The sequence below is a fragment of the Spermophilus citellus genome, assembly GCF_964194105.1.
Source record: "Spermophilus citellus genome assembly, chromosome: 10".
Classification (NCBI taxonomy): Eukaryota; Metazoa; Chordata; class Mammalia; order Rodentia; family Sciuridae; genus Spermophilus; species Spermophilus citellus.
In genome coordinates, this window is record NC_138197.1 from 41825749 (window position 1) to 41850471 (window position 24723).

General features: G+C 35.4%; 1 protein-coding gene across 10 annotated transcripts in view; it reads right to left on the minus strand.

Annotated features, from left to right (window-relative positions):
- EPS8 (EGFR pathway substrate 8, signaling adaptor) overlaps positions 1–24723 on the minus strand; it is a 246132-nt gene that overhangs the window by 13852 nt on the left and 207557 nt on the right. For all 10 annotated transcript variants that reach the window (XM_081309605.1, XM_081309610.1, XM_081309611.1 and 7 more), the window contains 5 exons: positions 19752–19900; positions 16842–17025; positions 13291–13424; positions 8165–8273; positions 7162–7305 (listed from right to left, as the gene is read on the minus strand). In XM_081309605.1, coding sequence (XP_081165731.1) covers positions 7162–7305; positions 8165–8273; positions 13291–13424; positions 16842–17025; positions 19752–19900 — 720 coding nt within the window. The remainder of the gene's footprint in view (positions 1–7161; positions 7306–8164; positions 8274–13290; positions 13425–16841; positions 17026–19751; positions 19901–24723) is intronic.

A 24723-nucleotide genomic window follows, 5' to 3' on the forward strand; every position in this document is an offset into this window, starting at 1 on the left:
TGTGCTAAGAAGGCAACCAAGACAGCCATTCTGTGAACTGGTTCGTAAGCCATGACATAGAGGAAGCAGAATCAGTATTGATTGCTGACATCAGTTTTGTTTCCCTCCCTATCTTTTTCACTTTACCTACTGTTCAATTTCTGCCTCTTGGCTGTTTCTGCTTGAAGGTTACAGAACTGATGACTTCAATGCGCCCGCCATCAATTTATGGAAAGTCTTAGAGGGAAAAAGCACTCTGAGCTGTTTCCTTCTGTGCCAAAGGTTCTGAAGCTCCAAATACAGATGAAATCTTGACCAACTCCTTCTAGTTGCCTGGGACTTTCTTAGTAATTAGCACTGAAAGTCTCGCATTCCCACAAACCCCTCAGCTTCAGACAAAGCTGTCAGCTTGGCAGCCTGGGGTGGACCCATGTTTGTACCATGAACAGTCATTTCCCAACTCTTACCCATTTTTTCTCACAAATATAGAGTTCTGTTCAAGACAAAAATCTCTCCTTTTGTCTTTCTCTGGAAGAAGTTGGAATTACTAGACCTCATAGGAAATTTACTTTCTTATTCATAATTAAGTTGGAATGAGTCACTTTGATTTAGCAATGAAAGCTGAGTGAGAATTCTCAAGGGTTAAAGTTATTGAGAGATGAACTCCTGATTCATGCAAGACACTACTTCAGGAGGGAAATTATGCAAGTAACAAGCCCCAAAAAGCCATTAAAATTGAACTGTTTTTGAAATTTTAACCTTCTCTGAATTACACATTTTTCTCTAAACTTGGTCTCTCTGGAACTCTGCAATGAAAACTAAGCACAGCTGGAACATTTGGAGGGTGTTAAGTCCAGAGATTGAATCCAAAAAATTATACTAAAAGAATTGCCAGGAGGGAATGAGTGTGGGTTACCTCTGAGAGCTCGCCAAGTAATTGCTATTAGGAAAACGGAGCAAATCACATTAAATGAGAAAATTAACACAGGAGATGGAACTAAAATAATATCAATTATAATTTACATAAAATATCAGAAAACAGGAGCAAATTGGTTTTTGACAGTAAAATTACTTGCCCACGAATCAACCAATGAAGGAGGTTTTAAATTTATATTACTCTTATCTAGCCATGTAAAACTAATCATATAAATTATACCATAAGATAAACAGTTTAGAGTAGTATTTCAGTAGTAACTATTTGTGCATTAATCTGTTAAATATTAAAATATATATTAATTTTATTCTAATAGCTTATAAAGTATACAATTAGAATACATTAAATGTAAGATAAATTCTTATCTAATAGTTGACTTTATAAAAGGAAATATACATCATGGCATAATTTTAGTTTTGAACTTGAAAGCATATAATTGTGTGCATGTGTATGTTGGACAGTAATTATATATTTTAGAGTGGGTATTATTCAAACTGTCACAAAAAATATATGGGGAAATGTCAATACATGAGGCAGAATAAAAAGTAACCATCCTTAAGGTAAAATATATATAAATAGAGAATAAACAGTGGTTACCAGGGTAGCTGGGGAGGGAGGAACTAGGGAGATTCAGGACATGTGATGCATAGTGGTGAGTATGAAGGATGAACATGTAGGAAGATCTAATGTGCAATGCGAGGGCCCTAGTTAATTAATCATAGCATATTCAGCATTTTTCCTGACTGGGTAGACTATTGCTGTTCTTGGAGGAAATGTGAAACTATATGATATCAGGGATGTATTAATTTGTTTTACTACTATAACTATTTTGCTATACGGTACGACTGAATATATATTTTTCCTCTTATAACATTATGTTGCATACTTTAAATATACACAATAAAGTTTGCTTAACCAACAAAAAAGTAAACCCTGTCTCTAATTACTGAGCTTAGTCTTCTAGATGAATTTAAAAAAAAAAAAAGAAACTTCAAAGAACTGCATATTATCAGGAAATAGGAATGGCTGGAAGAACATGAAGGCATCACTAAAAAAATGATCACTCTCTGTCCAATATTTTCTGACTATCAGGATTGACTTTAAAACACAAAGTATGTACAATGTGCTGATTAGTAGTGTTGGTTGCTCATTAATTCCCTTTAGAAATTATTTCCACCCTTAATTTAGGGATATTTAAACACGCACATAAGAAAAACAAATTCTGTATCCATAATAGATTGTGGAGGCCATATGACATGACTCCTATTTTACAGCCAAACAAGCTGAAACAGAAAAATAAAATTCTCTCTTTAAGGTTCCACAGCTGCATCGTAGCAGAACCCTCAACTAACAACACACAGATTTGGACTTTTCCCACAGTATCATAATAGCAAGGAAAGAGAGAAGAAGGGAAACTGTGTTGAATTCACAAGACCACAAAGACTGGACATTCACAATCAGCTGAATGTTAGTAGAGTAAGCATATCTGTAATAGTGATAACAAGGCTAAATACTTAATAAAAGACTTTTTTATCATTGGGTGTATTAGAAATAAGAGCAGGGGAGGAGGTGATTTCTGCTCCTGACACACAGCACAAGAATCTCTATGACAAAGGGTAGTAGATGCACAGTCACTAGAATTCTGGGAATCAAGTCAGAAGAAATATTAGGAAACTGTATGGTAGGTAGATTCCAAGTGGAGAGAAAGAACCCAGGATGTCCATCTGCTACCCAGCCAAACTACCACAAAACCCTAGAGTGTGCTGTAACAAACTTTAAAAACATCAAAAGCCATGTCATTTCTCCATAATTTCTCATAAGCATTTACTTCTCTTCCCTGTGGTTTTGTTCAATTTTTAAATTTTTCTGTATCTTTTGTAAATTCTTTATTATCTTCCTCTTTATTTTTAACACCATTGAAGCCACAGGGAAAACACATTAGGTGGGAATGGCTGTCTTCAGAGAGCTGTAAAAGATCACTCCAAATGTGAGGATATTAAATAGCCTGGACTCTCAGGGAACTCAGGTGACAATTCAACACCTATTCACTGCCAGTGCCAGGTAGGAACATCCTGCCATCGGAACAGAATTTCTGACAGAAAGTGCATGAACAATTAGCCTTTTACCCCCAAAAGTTCTGCAATCCACATACACTTCTTCTTTAGCAGAAATGTAAAATTATGGATGAAAATAAGAGACATAAATGTGTATACTTTAAAAATACAGACATTACATGGAAATAGTTTACATCTAATTCCCTTATTTCCATCACTCACAAGATGTCCACTTTCTAAGTGAATCATACTATTTGGGTTATTTTCTAAATTTTTGGGAGGGGGGGGGTACCAGGGATTGAATTCAGGGGCACTTGACCACTGAGCCACAACCCTAGCCCTTTTTTCTATTTTATTTAGAGACAGGGTCTCACTGAGTTGCTTAGTGCCTCACTTTTGCTGAGACTAGCTTTGAACTCCCCATTCTCCTGTCTCAGCCTTCCGAGCTGCTAGGATTACAGGTGTGCGCCACTACCCCCCGCTCCTAATTTTTAAGTGAAAGAATGGGCAAAATCCAAGAAATGGATACATAAGGTAAAAATCTAATTCTAAGAATTATGACTGATCAAATCAACTATTAATCACAGTATAGTGCATGGTAAAGCTCTTCTGAGAAAATGTCACTTTAAGCACTCATGCAGTGAAAAATTATAACAGCCTTATGGCAGCTCTATTCCCTGGTACAGCAGAGTGCATCAGAGCATAGGGTCTGAATCCTGGGGGCTGGGTCCTCATCCTTGCTCCTTGCAGCTGTGTAATCATGGGCAAGTTGTTCCTCCTGTAACTGAGTTCCCCATGTCAAATGCGCCGACTTCACAAGACTATTTTGGGAATTACACGAATTAATATTTTTGAAATGCTAAAAGAATGCCTGGTGCAGCATGAGCACAGACCACTGGCATTATCTCCTTGGGGTGTAACATCATTGCTGCTTGTGGGTGTGAAAGCCTGCTTCAGGAATGAGTCACAGAGGTCCTGCTGCAGTACAGGACAGGATCTAAATGTTTCTGTTAGAGGAAACATCTTTACATTCCTTCAAAGTTTTTCTACCATTGGATGGAAGAGACAGATGGAAGGGGAAAGTGTATAGGCTATATGTGAGGAGGGAGGAATGGTTGCTGCTCCTAATATGGCAGCACCAAGGAAAGGGAAGAGCCCTGACATATGATCCAGGACCTGAAGACGTACAAAACAGGTTTGCAGGGAAGATCTACTCAGTGCTGGACTTCCTATTATTCCTTCTACCTAGTGCAAGATGATGGCACTCAATAAATATTTATGAAATTAATAAATGAAAAAGTTAGCATGATATAAACTGTAATCTAGTTTATAAAGTGAAGGCATTAACATTACTGGAATCTACATAAATATGATATCTTCACTGTCATTCTGAAATAAGCAGCAGTATTTTTCTTTATATATTTTAGTAAAGGTATATCTGTAACATTGTTGTAAAGATATAAAAATGACTAGTATATATTTCTAAGAATGTATTCTTTTCCATCTTATTCTATTCACTTTTTAAGATATGTTATAAAATGCTTCTAGAATAGGAATCATTTCAGAGCAGGATTTGTGCCAGATAGCAGACTGTCAAGCTTACTTATTAAAAATTTACACAAGATCTTTGTGCTTTTGTTGAGCCCAAAATTTCCAGTAAGTGTTAAAAAGCAGATTGTTTTTAATAGTTTCTAAAAGTAGGGCCCCAACATAAACAATTCTTACACACACACACACACACACACACACACACAAAGCTTCTACACACATCACTGTATTCGTGGCATTCAGAAATATTCAGAAGACAGCAAGACAGTGTTGAGAAGTTTTACAGGAAATAGTCAAAGCAGTCAATCCCTAGAAGGATCACAAGTTTCTATTTACACAAAGTAGCAAAACACACTCCTGAAACTTGTGAGCACTTAAAAAAAATTCTTGGTTGTGCCAAAGTTGACAAAAATGTAAGATGAGGTTCTGTTAAAGAAAAGAGGAATAGATTTTATGTTTTCCAAAAGTACTCTCTCTCTCTCTGCCCATAATATGTACTAACCATTTTGGTTTGGTTTTAGACAGAAGCAAGCTTTAAACAGAAAAGTCAACTTATGGCTCAAGCCAGGAATCAGAACCAAAGAACAAAACAAGAATGGATAGCAAACAGGAAAAGGCAATAGACATTAGACTCTTTCTTAGGAAATCTCAAATGGGGAAAATACTTTGAATTTATATTATTTGCAAAATTAGATACCTTTTTTTCTTTTTTGAAGTCTGCCTATTCCTAACTACCCTGCACAAAAGTAAAAATGAACTTGAATAATTATTTTTAACATCTAATATAAAGTCTTGGCTTCTCACACATGGAATTAGGGATACCCTTTGTCACTGGTCCTTCTTATGGCTTCTCATGAGTTAAATATTTGAAAAATCCCATACATTTCAAGGATAAATAGCAGTGTTCTAGTCTAGTCTTAATTTCAAGCATACTTTCTATCACTATTTAACACATTTTGTCCCATTGATCCAGATGTGGAGCACCTATAAGAACCTAAATATAATAATGTATTTAATAGTACATAATCATGTAATATGTAGTATAATTATGTAAGAATAATTACATTATAATACAATCATAATATAACAATATTAATATCACATATATAAGCTCTAAATTATGATTTCTAATCAATTTTACAGCACCTGGGTCAATATCATTGAAATATTCACTGAATGGAAATATTGAGACTTAACTGGGTTACAGAAAAGGCAAAAACCTTAATAGGAAAGAAATGAAAAGCTGACATTCATAAACCAGACAGAAGCCTATATTATACCAGGTAACCACATCTTAAAATAAGAAAAGTACAAACTTAGAAAAGAAACACATAAAAACTAAGTAGAAAAGTCACTTCAAAAATCCACAGGAATGGAGCAGATCATACCTTGAATAACTCAAACTCCTTCTTTGGCATCAACAGCTAATGACAAACGATGAACATAAATTAAGTACATAATATATATGCATGTTAGGCCAGGCAAAACTTAAGTACAAGAAATAGAATTTCCAACTGCCATCACTTTAGGTTATAGAGCTATAGAAACAATGCAATAATTCTTTATTTTAAATTTTTCTTGATGCAGAGATTCTAATAAAGTCAGTCCTTCTGGACAAGTTCAGGATCTGCACTAGGCCTGAGCATCATGAGGAGCCACATGTGCAAGTAACTCATCATGGCAGCAGGACAATGACCACAATTCTAGGCCTGGATAATCCGTAGTTTATCAAGCCTGCTCCTGGGATAAAAATAAACCTATGAAATATCTATGAAGCTTCAACATGAATCCATGATATGATTATGGGGTTAGACACGATCCTTTTCTCAAGACTCTGAATGTTAAAAGTAATTATTCCTGGAGGGAAGGGGTGAGAAGCTACCCTAGGTTCAGAGATTATGTGCATGTGAGAGTTCATCTACTCTGGCTCTATTAGCAGACTTCACTCTAGAGAGTCCAACAGAGGACTAAAATCTCAGGAGTTTAACAGGGTGTGAATTCAGCTGTTACGATGAATGAAATGATCAAGGTTATTGAAACCTTGAAAACTTACCATGGGCCTCAAGAAGAATTCAATGATTGAGATGAGAAATTCCAACCTATCTAACCTATATATCATAAACATGTTTTAACTTTAAAATCAATAGGAAAAAATATTATAATCCAATTGAATAAAATATTCATGTATTAGTCTAAAGTGAGATGAGTGCAAATTCAAGGCTGGACAAGAGCAGAATATTTAAGAGACTCCAAAGGCAAAGGCTGTTAAAAATGAACTGCTGGACACTCTAGCCACTGTCTTTGTGCAACTCTCAATCAAAGGGAAGCCATTGATGGATGTGAGTACTCTGGGTAAAGAGATAAGTACTGTTTTGTTCCAATATCAGAAAAACTATAGGTTGGCTGGAGGAAAGCATACTGAAGAGAAAGTCATTTAGTGTTAAACATTTTAAGCAATTTCCTTAGGGAAAAAAATCAAAAAATATGTACCTCTTCACTATGTCCTCACCATTAGCCCAGTAATTGCTGTTTAAAAAACTGTGAAGCCAATTAAATCTCAAAATGAGTATTACACAAAAGGTATTTAAATACTTTCCAAATGATGAATTTGAAATTTTGTTAATTTTGTTTAAAAATCATACTTACCTGTATGGTATGTGTGTAGGGTGGATCAGCACGTCCTAATCCAGACTCTGGAGGTCTCACAATATCCAGAATATTATTTGGCACAAACCCAGCATCTCCACTTGCATTTCGAACCTTCCACCATTGTTTCCTATCATCAAGTATCTGTCATCATGAAAGAAAGGCATAATTACCATTAAAAAAATTAATGAAGTTCAAATTTCATTCCTAGACTTAAACCAAATTTTTTTCACTTCTGATAAACAAACTCAGATCAATCTATTGTTGATTTACTCAGGGATTACTCCAAGACAGTGTAATAGTATAGAATAGGTATGGATTTTCTATGGTGAATCCATCCAAAATCTATATTACCACCCCAGAATGCATCTACATTATTTGAGGTACTTACAGAGCACTAAAATGAACATCTTAGAAAGTCCTATTGTCTTCATTTGTAGAATAGAAAGGTAAAGTATGAAAACCATTTTTTGACAAAATTTATTGTGATCATTCATTTTACATATTCAAGAAGATGAACTCTGTTACAACCTAGGAATAATTTGGGTGTTGGCAGTACTACTGCTCAGTACTACTGCCGAGTACACTCGCACAAGGACACTGGGAGAGAAAGAAGGGAATGTTTTCTCTTATTAAAATGCAGCACTATTAAAATGTTCACATCTAAATATGAAGGTTAATTTGCCTTGATTCCAAAATGAATAATGTCCAGAAGAAGGAAGACAATAATGTAAGTCAAGACATTCATCCTCTTTCACCCCACCCTTATTCCAAATAGCTTCTACTTGAACCTATGACATTATTATGGGGTCAGATAATAGATAAAGTAGCCACCCCATCTAAATAGATATAAATATCTATCATATGCTGTATCCTTAGTCATATAACATGAAGAATAATTTCTTGACCTTGGCATTTCTTTCAGGAAGGCTTAAAAACACATCAAAAGAGGAATGCAATAAATCCACTTTATTCAGAGCATAAAAAGGTAAAATTCTGTTACCTCTAATATATCATCCTTCAGAACTGAGAGCTCACTGTTGTTCCTTGCTACGAAGTCATACTTGGATTTGGCATATTTCTTCGGTTGTGTTTTGAGTGGGTCATAATTTCTATAAAGAGGAAGATAAAAGACTATCATTCTACTAGCTCTTCTTAAAGGCCAAAAGCAAAAGCAAAACATTAAGACAAGCTAAATCTTACCAGAAAGCTTTCTGACAAATTATTTAGATGGCAGTTTAGTTTTATTATATTTTCCAGAATACAGGGAATAAAAGCAAACTATGGGTAAGGCAAAAATAAGTGATGTAAAATCATAAGGCTAGTTGGTACAGAGCCAATTGTAGAATCCAAACCTATGAATTCTTAGTCTAATAAATACACATATTGCATATTGTTTTATTAGTCATTATCTCTACCATGAAAGAGCTAAATAAGAGTAAATGCTATTACTTATTTTTCATAAAATTAAAAGAGACTAAAGATAACAGTGGTAATATAAGTTATATGTTGATTTTGCTAATTCATCTCTTAGTCAACTAAAAAAATATTAAAAATTTTGACTAGTTGTTAATTTTTAGGAAAGTTTTGTTAGGTTATCTAAATTGCAAGGGAAGGTATGCATTAGGCACAGGATCACTAACATTTTGAAAGAAATAAATATGTTAATTCATTATAAACTTTTATAAACATTAAGAACACAGAAAACAAAGATTTTTTTAAAAAACTTTCTTCAAAAACTAAATATGTCTTCTAATTAGCATTAACAGATTAAAAATATAAAATGTAAAATTATTTTACACATAAAAACCTAATGTATTAAGATATATCTATATTTTCTTCATAAATTTCAATAAAATTTAACTCTTTACTAATTTTACTCTCTAATCTCCTCCATTTATATTCCCACATTTCCTCACACATCTCCTCAAGAGAGAAAACAGAAAGCGATAAGATGTTTAGTCATTCTTGCCCAGCCAACTGGTCATTCTTCTTACTACCTACCCACGTTCTCTGGAAGGCTAAATACCAAGGTCTCAGGAGGACAGCTATAATATAAGGTATCCTGTCATCACATATATTTGCTACCTCTTTGGTGGGAACTCCATTTGAGAAAGGCAACTGGGACAAGAAGAAATGATGACCTATAACCTGCACAACTTATTATTTTTGGTATGTTAAAAAATATAGATTTGAGAAAAAGTGAAATTATAGCCACTATTATATATTGTTAACAAGTAAAAACCTGTGTTCCATAGATTCCCTATCCCTATCTCTTTAGGAATAGCTCTGTTTTCACCTACTTTATATATTCACATTATATTATATTAAGATCTCATCTGAGGAATAAAGGAGATTCCAAATTTTAGTTAAACAGAAATGTCAGTTCTCTTTCTCTGCTCCCCGTGTTCTTTCTCATATGTTCTATAAAATAATCACTATAGACAATAGAGAATTGATTTTATTATAACAAAAAGCAGAATAACTCTGCCACTGGCTATCTGAATTGTTACATTACAAAGAAAAATCTGTGGCAGTTGTATTTGAAGACTCTGCTATCTTGTATGCCTCAGAAGTATTTACCTAGAATGCACCTATTAACTGCTACAGAATTTACAGATCTTAATGGTTTACAGTTTTTTGTCCTCTATAGAGTAAACCTAGACATGACAGTGATTATAGTTATTGATTGGAAAATCACAGTTTGTGATCTTTAAATGTACTAGAGAGTTTCTTAAGAAATTTAGAATGTATCAAAATGTTTTGCCTCCATTTCTGATTTGGAATAATAGCTATTCCACTTGGTATAGAGTAGATGTAGAGAAGGCAATAATTTGGGAACATTTCCAAAACACGAATTGTATCTGAATATCAATAAAATGCAATCTCTCAAAGGTAAGGATTCTACATACTATGAAACCAGCCTAAGTAGTCAGCAATAGATAAAAGATGGGATAAAGAAAATGTTGTATATATCCACAATGGAATTTTATTCAACCATAAAGAAAAATGAAATTGGGGCTGGAGAAAAATGAAATTGGGGCTGGGGATGTAGCTCAAATGGTAGCACGCTCGCCTGTCATGCCTGCGGCCCGGGTTCGATCCTCAGCACCACATACAAAGATGTTGTGTCCGCCGAAAACTAAAAAATAAATATTAAAATTCTTTCTCTCTCTCTCTTTAAAAAAAAGAAAAATGAAAATATGGCATTTGTAGAAAAATGGATGGAACTAGAAACCATCATGTTAAGCTAAATAAGTCAAATTCAGCAGGTTAAGGGTCATGTTTTCTCTCATATGCAGAAGCTAGAGAGGAAAAAAGAAAACAAATGGATGGATGTCCTAAAAATCAAAGAGCGATCAGTAGAGGAAAGGGACTAAGGGTTGGGAGGGAGCAGAGAAGTGCTGGGAGTGATACTGTCAAATTATATTTTACATTGTATGCATGTATGGATATGTACCAATAAATTCCATCAAAATGTACAACTGTAATGCACCAATAAAAATGTGGAAAAAATAAAATAAAATCTATAACTTAGGGAAAAAATTACAGAGTAAATTGTGGGAAAAAAAACTAAATATGATGAATAATACCATATCAGTTATCACTTTAAATATAGCCTAAATATATCAATTAAAGCACAGAAATTGCCCAAATAAAAAAAAGGTAAGGTTTCTAAATTCATCAAATTATCTATCTAATGATATGATAATTTCACTAAATAAGGTAAAAACTTCGGGCTGGAGTTGTAGCTCAGTGGTAGAGCGCTTGCCTAGCATGCATGAGACACTGGGTTTAATCCTTGGCACCTTCTGCACTTCTGGCATGTAATAGAAACTAAAATCAACAATAACAATTATAAATACAAATTCCAAACCTTTTGTACTTCATGTCATACTATAACTTTCACTTACCTTTTTCAGCAATGCCAACTTTTCTTAGCAACAAAGAATATCAATTATCCAAGTATCTATCAACTGTCCCAGCTCCTACACTGCTCCACTGGGTATGTGATCTGTAAGGACACCTGACATCTACAATTTACCCACCACTGACTAGATTAATTAAGATTTTTTTCCTCTAGCTTCCCATTTTCAATCAGTTAAAGCTATTATCCCTTTATGGAATCTCCTATTTAAATTTCCTATTGACCAAAGGTTACATAAAGACACCTTATGAAATCCAAAACAATCTTCTTTGAATGAGGAAAAAAAATATTTTAAATAGTGGCCTTTACATCAGCTATCCTGTCCCATATAAAATTCTATGAGACAAATAATTTTGAAAATTTAGTAATACGAAGAGCATTGATTATCCTAATGAGCCAATCTATACTTTTTCCCCCTAAGGGTAATGAATGATTACATTTTTCTGTTTTCTTTGATAACCATGAATCTCAATGACAAATTTGAAATTCAATCATAATGTCAACCCTTAGACTACAAAGATTCTAATCATCATTCTCTCTAAATTTCTTAATTTTATATTTTACGTCATTATTTAAGTTTTACTAAAAACATTAATTGCATTAAATTTATGTGAACTGCCTAAATCTACTTTAGAATTTGATAATGTACCAAGGTTAATAAATCAATAAATTAAAAGTCAATATACAAAGGTATATACTTCCCTGATAATATATAATAATCATAAAGATCATAAAGTTTTAAAAGACATTGTATTCAGCTGCCCATATGAATGGTAGAGGTTATTCTATCAGGGATACCAAACCTTGTAGATCTGCAGGGGGAGGTCAAGGAGGTAGTGACTAAAATGTTGGATATAATATCATGTACTTATCCAGTCATTCAATCAATCAAATAAATACATACTTACTGAGTGGCCACAATGTGCTAGAGGTGGTCATAAAATGGAACATGATAAAAGTTTTCTACTATCTATATTCATCATAAGGCTGAACTCACATGAGAAATATACTTAAGTGTTTTTTCTGGATACTTGGCTGTGGAAAACTATCCTGATTTATTAGAGTGACAGAACAAAAAGAAAATCACTAATCTGAAATAATTCCTAGATAGTCTATGACAAAAGGAAAGAAAAAAAGGAATACAGGATTGAATAGTGACTCAGTCAAGAATCTCAATGAAATTCTTCAAAACTTTCACCTCTATCTACTAAAACAATAATTAAATATTTAAAACTTAGATTCATATGCTGGCATTTTTAAAATACATTATTCATCAATGGCTTTTTTAAATTTAATGTTACTGGCACCCTTAGAACAATATCTCTATATAACTTCAATGCCAATTAATTAATACCTCTGTCACCATCCCTGACAAAGAACAAAAATTGTGACTCTTACCTTCTTCAGATTCTATAAGAAAAGGATATATTAAAAATAAAGGCATGCAACACTCATGACCAGAGAGGCTTCAACATAGGACAGTACTGGGACCAGCTCTCTACCCCTTCATCTGAATGACCATCTTCCTATACCTCTATTACCAGAGTTCTACCTCCTATCTTTCCCTTTTAGCATGATCTCTATGTAAATCTCACTTGCTAGAAAACAAGATCGAAAAAAAAAAAGTAAACCTATTCCTTTATTTTTTCATCTTAATTCTCCATCTCTAATTATATTTTTAATGGTAAAAATATAGGAAAATAAGTGAAATGTAAAAAAACTGGAAAGTAAAGATAAAATATGATTACACAAAATGGCAAAAATGGCAAGGCACTGACTTAAATATTTAGTTATATCCTAGTTTAAATATTTCCATCTAAAGGAAGATTTGTTGCGTGAAGGAAAAGGTAGAAATTTTTCCCTTTAAAAGTTATGGAGCCGGAAAGTCTTTTAGACAACATCTGGTACAAACTAATTGAAAACCTTCAAGATAATTCTTTCTTCTTATTGTACGCATGTTTGACAGAAGTATCTTTTCAAAAAGAGAAGATCAACCAACCAAAGGTATTTGAAGTAGGTGAGAATTACAGACTGGAGGTTTAGGTATCTTCTGCACCTCAAAGCCAGTCCTATAAAGAAACACCTGAAACTTTTCAAATCATTAGCAGATGAAAAGTAGACAATAGAGATATTGTCACTGGTTAGCACTAAATCAGAGACAGTATTTCATGGCTCCCCAGATGGTGCCCATTAAATGTTACCTATCTGCATGGCGATTAGGAGTTGGCTTAAAAGCACCAGCAGCTTCCCCATGGTCCAGATGGGGCCCTCTTGTATACATGTTGTTGTGGAATGCATATCCATCAGCTGGAGGATACTCAGAGATAGTGGAGTGCTGAAAGACAGAGCAGGATAAGTTAAAGAATCATCAAATACCATTCAAATGACCACTAACATCCACCATATTATGATCAGTTTCTATTTTCAAGTGATTATCCATTATGTTATTAAGTTATGAAATTGGGATGATACATTTTTGTCAAAGATCTGCTTAGGATAAGAAAATTTATTAGTTCAAAGACTAATTTTTACTTTATTTTATTTATTTATCGGTGGTGCTGGGGATTGAACTAAGGGCCTGGTGCATGCAAGGCAGGCACTCTACCAACTGAGCTATATCCCCAGCCCACAAAGTCTCAATCTTACTTCTGAAAATAATCAGGTATAAAAGCTCCCCGATGGTACCCATTAAATGTTACCTATCTGCATGGAAATTAGGAGTTGGCTTAAATTTTAGTAATAGATGATATTAGATTTTAGTAATAGATAACATTAGATTTTAACTCCTGTATAAAACAAAATTGGTAGGGGGAAAAAATCTCTTCAACCTTTGCTCTCTGAGTTTAAGAAATAAACCTCCTCCACTTTAGCAAAGCCAATATTGTAGCATTAAAACACTCTGAACTCTTAAATTAATAGCAACTTGTTTTTAAAATTATACACAGATCACCATTTTATTTTATTTTTGTTTTTAATTTTTTTTTTTTTTTTTTACAAATGGCAGTACTATTATCAGATGTACTGATAAGGAAGCACAGAAAGGCACAAATATATTCATCTTGATAGTCAAGAGTCTGGGAAAAGACAATGTTGGAGTTATTTCTTTTCTGCAATTAACATAATTCAGACATGAAACTACTGGGTGCTACAAAGAGGGAAAGCTGAGGCCCATGGGTCCCTGTGATTACTATGGTTTTAAAGCTGCAGAGGATACATCTGAGACTGGGAGAAAAACAAACAACATTACCCTCTAAAGATTTCATATGGTTTCCTTATGTACAAAGAAGTATGAGGAAAGAATGACAGACACTGAAGCATTTTAATTCCTCAGTATTTAATTGTTTATGGATTCACGGGGGCAAATTTTTGAGATATTTAAAACTGGGGATGTTTCAGGAAAGTCTTCAATAGATGGTTACTATAGCTAATCCTAAAGAAAAGGCTGGCAGAAATGGGGCTGAGTTAATCCATGGTGTGTTGATGTCAAAATACCCATGTTATATTATATCAGGTAATATATTGCACTTTGTGTACAAACAGCAGACGATTTTCAGCCATTTATTTTATTTTATTTTATTTTATTTTAAAGATAGAGTGAGAGAGGGAGAGAGAGAGAGAAAGAGAGAGAGAATTTTTTTTTTAATATTTATTTTTTAGTTCTCGGTGGACACAACATCTTTGTTGGTATGTGGTGCTGAGAATCGAACCCGGGCCGCACGCATGCCAGGCGAGCGCGCTACCGCTTGAGCCACATCCCCAGCCCTATTTTCAGCCATTTAAACATATAAGCTCAATCAATTCAGTTTATCATTTCCCTAGGAAAGGCAGAGACTCTAAATTTGATTAGTAATTTGTTTTTATTAAGACTGTGCTATAGAGAGGCAAGAAACAGAGTCATCCCCACCTTTTGCCTAGTTCTGACCTAGAGAGTATGGAATTGGCTAGTGTGAAATCACTGGGTCCTGAGAGAACTTGGGAGTGCTGGAAAGGAGGTGAGAAATGAGAGTAAATGACGAACTATGATGGCTACTCAGTGTGGTTGAGGGCTGCGGCTGGGTCAGTGGAAGTCAGGAAGCGAGAACTGCACATCTGTCCCTCCACATCACCTCTGCCTTTCAATTCCAGACAACATCACCAGATCCTGTATGACCCAAGTCTTGTTGTAAATGTATTTATTATAGTAGCAATAAAATATAATAAAGTCTCCCTTCTATGTATGATTACATTTTTCATGCATTTTAAATCACCATTACTTGGCCTCTTTTTCAACAAAATCTCAAGAAAAAAAATCCCCTGGAATGGCCAGCAGGCACTTTTCATTTCATTTTTTCAAACCTCTGGATGTCCACTTAAGTGATAAAACAGGAAAAAGTTTACAACAGGAAAATAACTCATACAAGGAAGGATTCTCAATAATTTCTCTTTTAAAATTACTCACAGAGAGTAGAGAAACTTACATCCTGGAATCCCAGAACACAGTACTATCTCTTTAAATACACAAATTGAAAAGAATTCCCCAAAGTGAATTTCTGAGGCATACATTTACAGTGAGCATATTCTTATTTAAGATATGAATACTATAAACTAGAAATTTTTTATTTGAAAACAACTATAACTATAGCAACAGCAAGTGTATCATACTTTCATGTTGGGTTATTTCTTTTTCTCTACAAATACTCCTTTCTAAATAGAAAATTCACAGTGATGAGCTCTGAATTAAAAAGTAGAGGCAGGGACATATGCTTGCCAACCAATGCTCAGTGAAAGGTCATCTCCTCAATTATGCATTTAGAGGGAAGGGCAAGTATGGAGCCTGCACTCTCCTCATATGCAGCTGGAGGAAAAAAACAATTGGGAAAAAAAGATATTGAGTATTGTGTTTGCTTTATTTTTAAAAATTCAAGAGTTTAACCAACTTTCTATAATATTATTATTGCCTAAGAATAGTCCCCTGGGGGAATGGTTTTGAGAAATCTAATTTATACATGTTTCTCCTTAAGTGGCCACAGGCTTTAATTTACTATGATTTGCTAATTCATTTCCTCATATCAGGTTTTCCATATTATAAATACCTGTGTAGTATGAGAAAATTAACCTAAGGAATTAAATAAAGGAGGAAAATAGGACTTCAGGAGCATCTAGTTATCATTTGCTATTTCCCCTTAATTTGCTCCCAAAATAGGTTATAATATAAAGCTTAATAAACACATTAAAGACACATACATTTTATGATATCCTGAGGATATGACTGTGTTTTAAGTGATCATTTGAACCTGAAAACTGAAGTCCAGAAAAGGATTTGGTCCTCCAGCCATGCCCACAGGACTCCAGAAGTTTTGAACTAGACAAAAAGAAAGGGCTGGGGATGTGACTCAGTGGTACAGTGCTTGCTTAATATGTGCAAGGCCCTGGGTCCCTTCATAGCACAAGGAAGGAAGGAAGGAAGGAAGGAAGGAAGGAAGGAAGGAAGGAAGGAAGGGAGGGAGGGAGGGAGGAAAGAAGGGAGGGAGGGAGGGAGGGAGGGGAGAACAGGATGGGAGGGATAAGAAAGACTCAGGGTTACCAGGGCTGGGGAAGCAGTGGCAGCAGGGACAGAATATTGCACTTTATGTACAAATAGCAGACAGACTGGGGCAGAGAAACTAACAGTAACTGATTCTAGAACAATCTTCAGATGAATGAGAACTTACGATCACAATGCACAGATCATTGGTACTCCATCTACAAAAAGATCATGGTTAAAAATGTTTACCTCATTGGACAATCTTTTCATGTCTTGCTTGCGCTGATGTTCTGCTACATTTGCCACAGATTCAGCCAAGTGGTACATATCTTGTTCCATTGGTGCCCCCATGAAGTTCAGCATGGGGGGCTCCCAGCCATTGCGGAACCGTGGAACATATGGTGGAATAAATTGTTCTTTTGGCCACTCTGCTCTGCAGGAGGGCATTAAGTCATATAAACAACAAAATTAAGAAATGTATCCATGTTGATAATGATCTTCAGTACAGTTATCCACAAAACAAAATAAATAACGCACACTCAAAAAAACAACACATTCCTCATTGGCCTCCATTCACCCAACAAGGAAAGTAAATATGTTTCTCATATTCACACCAATTAAACGAAAGAAAGATTCAGTTCTGTGGCATGATGTGTTTTTACTACTTTGCCTAAAGTCTTCATTAAACTCAACTTTTCAACATGGATACAGGTTTTTAAAAAATCTGTGTGGGAAGGAGTGTGAAGCCAGAAGTGTGATAAGTATTTACAGCATAAACTTCTCCTAATCTAAAGTAGTTTCTGACTCTCACCTTTCCCTTTGCTCCCCTTATATCACCATGAAACACATGATAAGAGAGATCTTTCAAAAGAGAAAAAACAGTCAAGCCTGTTATTAAGTTTCATGACTTTTTAAATTATAAAGTTCACTAAAATGAAACAGATGACCAATTTTACAAATTAAATGTATCAGCTCAGTTTTAATCGGCAAAGTCCACTATCTATAATTATAATCACTACCCATTCATCGTCCAATGACTATGAGAGAGACTTATTCCTACGAGCTCCTGATCACTCATGAACCACTAAAGAACCAGGACAGGATTACAGCTTCACTTTTGCTACAATATGTTGCTTCATCTTTAATAAGTGATTTAATTCTTCACATTGTATTTCTAGTATGATGAAATGAGTTATTTTATTCAGATTACTATGTACCTTCATGATTCTTTTCTTTTTATGAGTTTTTAAATCAGCATATTCATTTTGTAATACTCTTAATCAGGATCTGAAATGACCCTTTTCTCATGTTAAGAACTAACAATATATTTCCTTTAGATGTAGATTTTCAAAGGTTCATTAATTTTCTCATTTTAAGGTAGAACCCAAAACAAAATAACTAAAAAGCCTGGGCTACTTTTATTGTATGAGAACTGATAAATTTAATAAGCTTTATGGGGAAAAAATTAAATCCCACCAAGGCTTCATATAAAATTATAGCCTGCATATAGTTAACAGATTTAAGAAATCTATTGAAGCAGGTTTATATAGTATGACATAAAAACTGTATTATGGTATACAGTATGACATGTTGATACATGAATAATAGATAAGCAAATATATAATATATAGATACATAAATAAATCTAATAATAATTTCACTATAAAAGCAGCAATTTTAGTGCTTTAATAAATTTTTGTAAATCATTCAAAGTATAAGTTATACTCCAATACAAGCAGTAGCCAAAATTCAGAAAATAAGTGGGAAAGGTTAGTATGTGTTTCAATAGAAGAAAAACGAAAACAAATTTATGAAAATAAAATGCTTTAAAAGTAACTTGTAACTGATCTATTAAATTAATTCAATCAACTTTTAAAAAAAGAAAATAAGGTGTGCACTAGGTCCATACCTTTAAGCCCACCCAAAAACATTAAGACAAAGTTCAAAGCAACCAAGTGACTATACTGAATGACTGACTCTAACAGAATGCAGAGATTTAGATAAATGAGCAAGCAAAAACTATTCACACGTGAAATTAGAAATGTTTTTATAACTTGGTTTACTTGGCAAGCATTAGTCTTGCACTTGTTAATGATTTGTCTTTCTCAATCACTTTACTGAAAAACACACAATTTCAAAAATTATCCACTCTTCCCTTACAGTTCCACTGCAACTGTTCTGGCCCTGGAGGACGCTGATGCTAAGGAACCTCTCTTCTACAGTGTGCATTTCCCAGGATGCTGCTTTGTCTGCAGTCACTGGACACAACTACCACACTGATCTTTTAGAAACAGAGATGCAGTCACATCATACTCCTGTTCAGTTACTAGTTTCTCCACAGCCTTCAGAACCAGACCTAGGTTCCCTCATGACCTTGGAAACCTTGTAATCTAGCCCCACTTACCTCTGAATGCCTAACTTAATGCCCTCCTCCTCCATCCCTTCTTCACAGTCATCCACCACCTACAGTCACTCTCCAGATAAACCCGGCACACTCCGCGCTCTGGACTTCCCTGCTTCCTGCTTTCCCTTGTATCTTTCTTTCTAATGGGAAGGCCCTTCCCTGATACATGGCAGGAAGATCCTACTTATCCTACTGAAAGGCAGTTTAGCAAAGGAAACATAAACATTGACTACAGGTTCACATCCTTGCTCTGTCACAAGTAGTGTGACTCTGGGCAAATCACTTAACATCTTTGGTCCTCACTTTCTTCATCTGTAAAACAGAGATAATAACAGCCTCCATGTAAAGTGTGTGGAAGGACATAGCAAACATTCTGGGTGTGAACACCACATATGTGTGTGTATATATTGTGTGTACATACCTGTACCTACTAGAATTATTATCTGTTGTTTGAAATGGCAGATTTTTCACAAAAGCTAATTATCATCCTCTCTCAGTCCTCGTCCTGATCCATCTTGCCAACCAACCACATTCTGCTTCCGCCTTGCTCCTGGCACTCACCAAGCCTTACACTGTTTATACTTCAACCTCCTTCACTAGACTTAAAGCTTTTTAAGGTTTTAGGCTTTTCCATCCTATAACACCTAGTCCTTTATACATAGAAAGTTAGATAAATGTCTCATTAGATGAATGCAATAAGTGAAACACAATACTTACAGCAGTACAGGTATGAATGCTAAATTCATATATCTCACCTGGCTTTCATCCAAGTTTCGCCCAGTGACATCCACAGCTGCCGTTCATCAGTATTGACAGTATAATTTAAGAAATCAATTGTGTCCTTAGTCAAGAGGGGGCTGAGTACTGAACTGGCTAGTTCAGGACCCCCTGTTGCCTGAACCACCTAGAATGATAAAGTATATTTTAGCAAAATGATGATTACTTCTGTATTTTCCAATTGTGTAGACAAAAACCCATGTCAAAAACAAGCACTGTTTTTATGTATTCACATTAAATTTTTAATTTGTTCAACACACTACTGAATAAAAAAACAGCTTAATAAATCAACTTGTCGCTGGCCATTGTGGCACTAGAATCCCAGTGACTTGGGAGTCTGAAACAGGAGGTTCGCAAGTTCAAAGCCAGCCTCAGTACCTTATCGAGGCCCTTAGCAATGAAGTGAGACCTTGTCTCTAAATTAATAAATAAACAGGGCTGGGATGTGGTTCAGTGGTTGAGAGTGCCTGGGTTCAACTCCTGTTACCAAAAGTAAATAAATAAATTATCAACCTGTCCAGTCCAATGGTGCCTTAAAATCTAAAATGAAAGTTAACAGTTTAAACATGAACAGTATCCACATATTGACTATATGACTGTATTTTTCCTGGTAAATATTAATGGCTATGCAGAAAATTCTTCATCCTTTGATTTCACTATATTTTTGTTATTTTAAATATATTTTAAATATATTTTTGTTATTTTAAATATATTTATTTCTACTGGAAAATCTATTACCCTAAACTTGAAAAATACGGTTCTAGAAATGAAAATTGTTGAGAGAAATGAATCTTGAATTATTAGTCCATGGCTGTGCCTATTCAGATGTATAAAAATAAAAGGATCTGGGAGAAAGGTGACAGAAAATTGAAAACAGGTACTCTAATCTACAGAATTTCCCCCAGAATTTGACCAATGGTACAGAATAGAAGACACAGAAACCAATCCACAAAACTACAACTATCTTATATTTGATAAAGGGGCTAAAAGCATGCAATGGAGGAAGGATAGCATCTTCAACAAATGGTGCTGGGAAAACTGGAAATCCATATGCATCAAAATGAAACTGAATCCCTTTCTCTCGTCATGCACAAAAGTTAACTCAAAATGGATCAAGGAGCTTGATATCAAATCAGAGACACAGCGTCTGATAGAAGAAAAAGTTGGCTACGATCTACATACTGTGGGGTCAGGCCCCAAATTCCTCAATAGGACACCCATAGCACAAGAGTTAATAACTAGAATCAAGAAATGGGACTTACTCAAACTAAAAAGTTTTTTCTCAGCAAAAGAAACAATAAGAGTGGTAAATAGGGAGCCTACGTCCTGGGAACAAATCTTTACTCCTCACACTTCAGATAGAGCCCTAATATCAGGAGTATACAAAGAACTCAAAAAGTTAGACAATAAGATAACAAATAACCCAATCGACAGATGGGCCAAGGACCTGAACAGACAATTCTCAGAGGAGGACATACTATCAATCAACAAGCACATGAAAAAATGCTCAGCATCGCTAGCAGTCAGAGAAATGCAAATCAAAACCACCCTAAGATACCATCTCACTCCAGCAAGATTGGCAGCCATTAGGAAGTCAAACAACAACAAGTGCTGGCGAGGATGTGGGGAAAAGGGTACACTTGCTCATTGTTGGTGGGACTGCAAATTGGTGCAGCCAATTTGGAAAGCAGTATGGAGATTTCTTGGAAAGCTGGGAATGGAACCACCATTTGACCCAGCTATTCCCCTTCTCGGTCTATTCCCTAAAGACCTAAAAAGAGCATGCTACAGGGACACTGCTACATCGATGTTCATAGCAGCACAATTCACAATAGGAAGACTGTGGAACCAACCTAGATGCCCTTCAATAGATGAATGGATAAAAAAAATGTGGCATCTATACACAATGGAGTAGTACTCTGCATTAAAAAATGACAAAATCATAGAATTTGGAGGGAAATGGATGGCATTAGAGCAGATTATGCTTAGTGAAGCCAGCCAATCCCTAAAAAACAAATGCCAAATGTCTTCTTTGATATAAGGAGAGTAACTAAGAACAGAGTAGGGACGAAGAGCATGAGAAGAAGATTAACATTAAACAGGGATAAGAGGTGGGAGGGAAAGCGAGGGGGAAGGGAAATTGCATGGAAATGGAAGGAGACCCTCATGGTTATACAAAATTACATACAAGAGGAAGTGAGGGGAAAGGGAAAAATAATACAAGGGGGAGAAATGAATTACAGTAGAGGGGGTAGAGAGAGAAGAGGGGAGGGGAGGGGAGGGGGGATAGTAGAGGATAGGAAAGGCAGCAGAATACAACAGACACTAGTATGGCAATATGTAAATCAATGGAAGTGTAACTGATGTGATTCTGCAATCTGTATACGGGGTAAAAATGGGAGTTCATAACCCACTTGAATCAAAATGTGAAATATGATATGTCAAGAACTATGTAATGTTTTGAACAACCAACAATAAAAAAAAATTCCCTGATTTAGTATGGATAATTTAATGACCAGCAGAAACAAACAGGTGCAATGCTCTGATAAGCAGAACGAAGAGAAGTGGAAGTCCAAACACTGCTCAAACAGGTGCAATGCTCTGATAAGCAGAACGAAGAGAAGTGGAAGTCCAAACACTGCTCCGCACTTGCTCCTCAAGAGCGACTTCCTGGCTAAAGAGCAGTTATCTCCTAAAGCAGAAATCAGAACCCTTTTATAAAGAAAAATCTCACCTCTCAAAGATGTGGCATAAGAAGAAAGAAGATTGTTTTTCAAATGGCTTCAGACCAAGAGTCAATTTCTCTTCCAGCCTCCAGTTATGAGTGTACTCTGCTGTTCTATGCCTCTTTGTATTTGTACATGCTATTCTCTGTACCGCAGAAGGCCCTTCCTCCACCACTCAGATGCTCCCAGGCACTGCCTTTCCTAGGAAGACTTTCTTAACACCACAGCTTAACCCTCAACACAGCTTCCCATCACAGTTGGTCTTTTCCCAACTGTCCAGGTAATAAGCCTGGTCCCACAGGAAGAACATTTAATGTAGCTACGAAGTAGCTACTGTTAATAAGGAGTCATTTTTGAGAAAGGCAGAGATTAAATGAACCAATGTTCTTAGAAATTAAGCCTGATCACAAAGATGAGCTGCAGATTAGGAAAACCAGTCTCACTGTTGTATAGTTCTACTCTGCAATGACTAGATTTCTATTTACAAGTTGTGAATAGTTAAACAGGGTGAACAGAAACTGCATTATAAATAATACTTCCTAATAACCCAAAATAAGATAGGATCAAAGGTATGCCAAAGAATACAAATTTTGCTAATAAGCTAGTATTTGTTACACAACAAGAATTACTGAACTATAACTAGATAAGTAGAAATCTGAAACTCTGTATGGAGCACCATCAGGTTCAACCAGTCCTTGTTGGTTTTCTTTATTAACAAATACAATCTTTATTAACAAACACAATCTTATTGACATCATCCAATGCTCTTGACACACAGATGATCCTCAATTGTACATCTCTAGGCCTGATTTCTCCATTGAACTTCAAATCCATATATTCAACTATTGATTCAAATTTCCCCATCTAGATACAACTCAATTTTGACATGTGTAAACCTGAAGCCCTAAATCTTTCTCCAAAAATCTGTTCTGCCCATAGCCTCCCCTTCTGAGTCAATAACCACTCCATCCTGCCGGTCTTAGGCCAAAGGAGAGATTGGTAGATCTTGCATAGCACGTGCAATCCACCAGAAAATTAATAACTGGTTTTCCCCTTGCCACCTCCAATGCCACCTGGTCCAGGCACCATTAATCTCCCATCTGGATTATGTTAACAGCCACCCTGGTCCATTCTTCACTCAAATTTCTAAAAATGCAGCCAGAGCAGTCCTATTCTGCTGAAAACTGCCCATGAATCAAAGGTCTCACCATTCATGTATGGACCAATGAGATATATCCTCAGGTTATCTTATTGCCTTCTAATTCTATCTCCTTCCTTCAGAAATCAACATGACTCATTCCTTACTTCCGTTACTCCAGTGGCATCTTCTTTGTGAGGTCTCTCTAACCAACCCTCTTCATAAAGGGTGACATTCCATGACACACTCACAAACACATATGTAGCCACCCATGGCACTCCCTGCTGATATTCCTGGCCCTATTTTCTCACAAACATCTAATTTATAGAAAACTTATTTACTACAAGTTTTATTTACTATATTGTTTGCCCCTCTAACAATACAATATAAGTTTCAAGAGAGTAAGAATTTTTGTACATCTCTTCCTGATGAGCTACTGTCCTGTCAATTACCTAGGAGGCTCTCAACTGATGTTTGTTGGATGAACATTTTAATGTGAAGAATTTGGGTCCTATATAACTTCATAGAGGAAAGCCACCATCCAACACTTGACTTCCCATGATTAGCCTAGTTTGAGAGAGATAAAAATGCCTCTATCACTGGGAACAGAGGCACATGTTCATAAGCCCAGCAGCTTGGGACACTGGGGCAGAAAGATGAGGAGTTAAAAGTCAGCTTCAGCAACTTATTAAGGATCCATGCAACTTGGTGAGACCCTGTCTTTAAGTAAAATACAAAAAAAGGCATGGGGATGTGGCTCAGTGGTTAAATGCCCCTCGGTTTAATTCCTGGTACAAAAGAAAAAGGAAAAAAAAAACACGTCTATCTCATTTAAGCTACTCTATAATATATACCAGTGGGTTCTGAAACAATAGTATCCAATAAACTTTTATTTATTTTTCACTTACCTAAAAATGCCAGTTTCTTAATTTCTAAAATAAGGTGGAGGTTTTTTTGTTTGTTTTTGTTTTTATAGTTCTGGAGATTTGAATCCAGAACTTTGTATCTTGTAGGCAAGCACTCTACCACTGACCTACATCCACAGCTCTAAATAAAGTGCATGAATTGCTGATTTCTAAGGTTCTT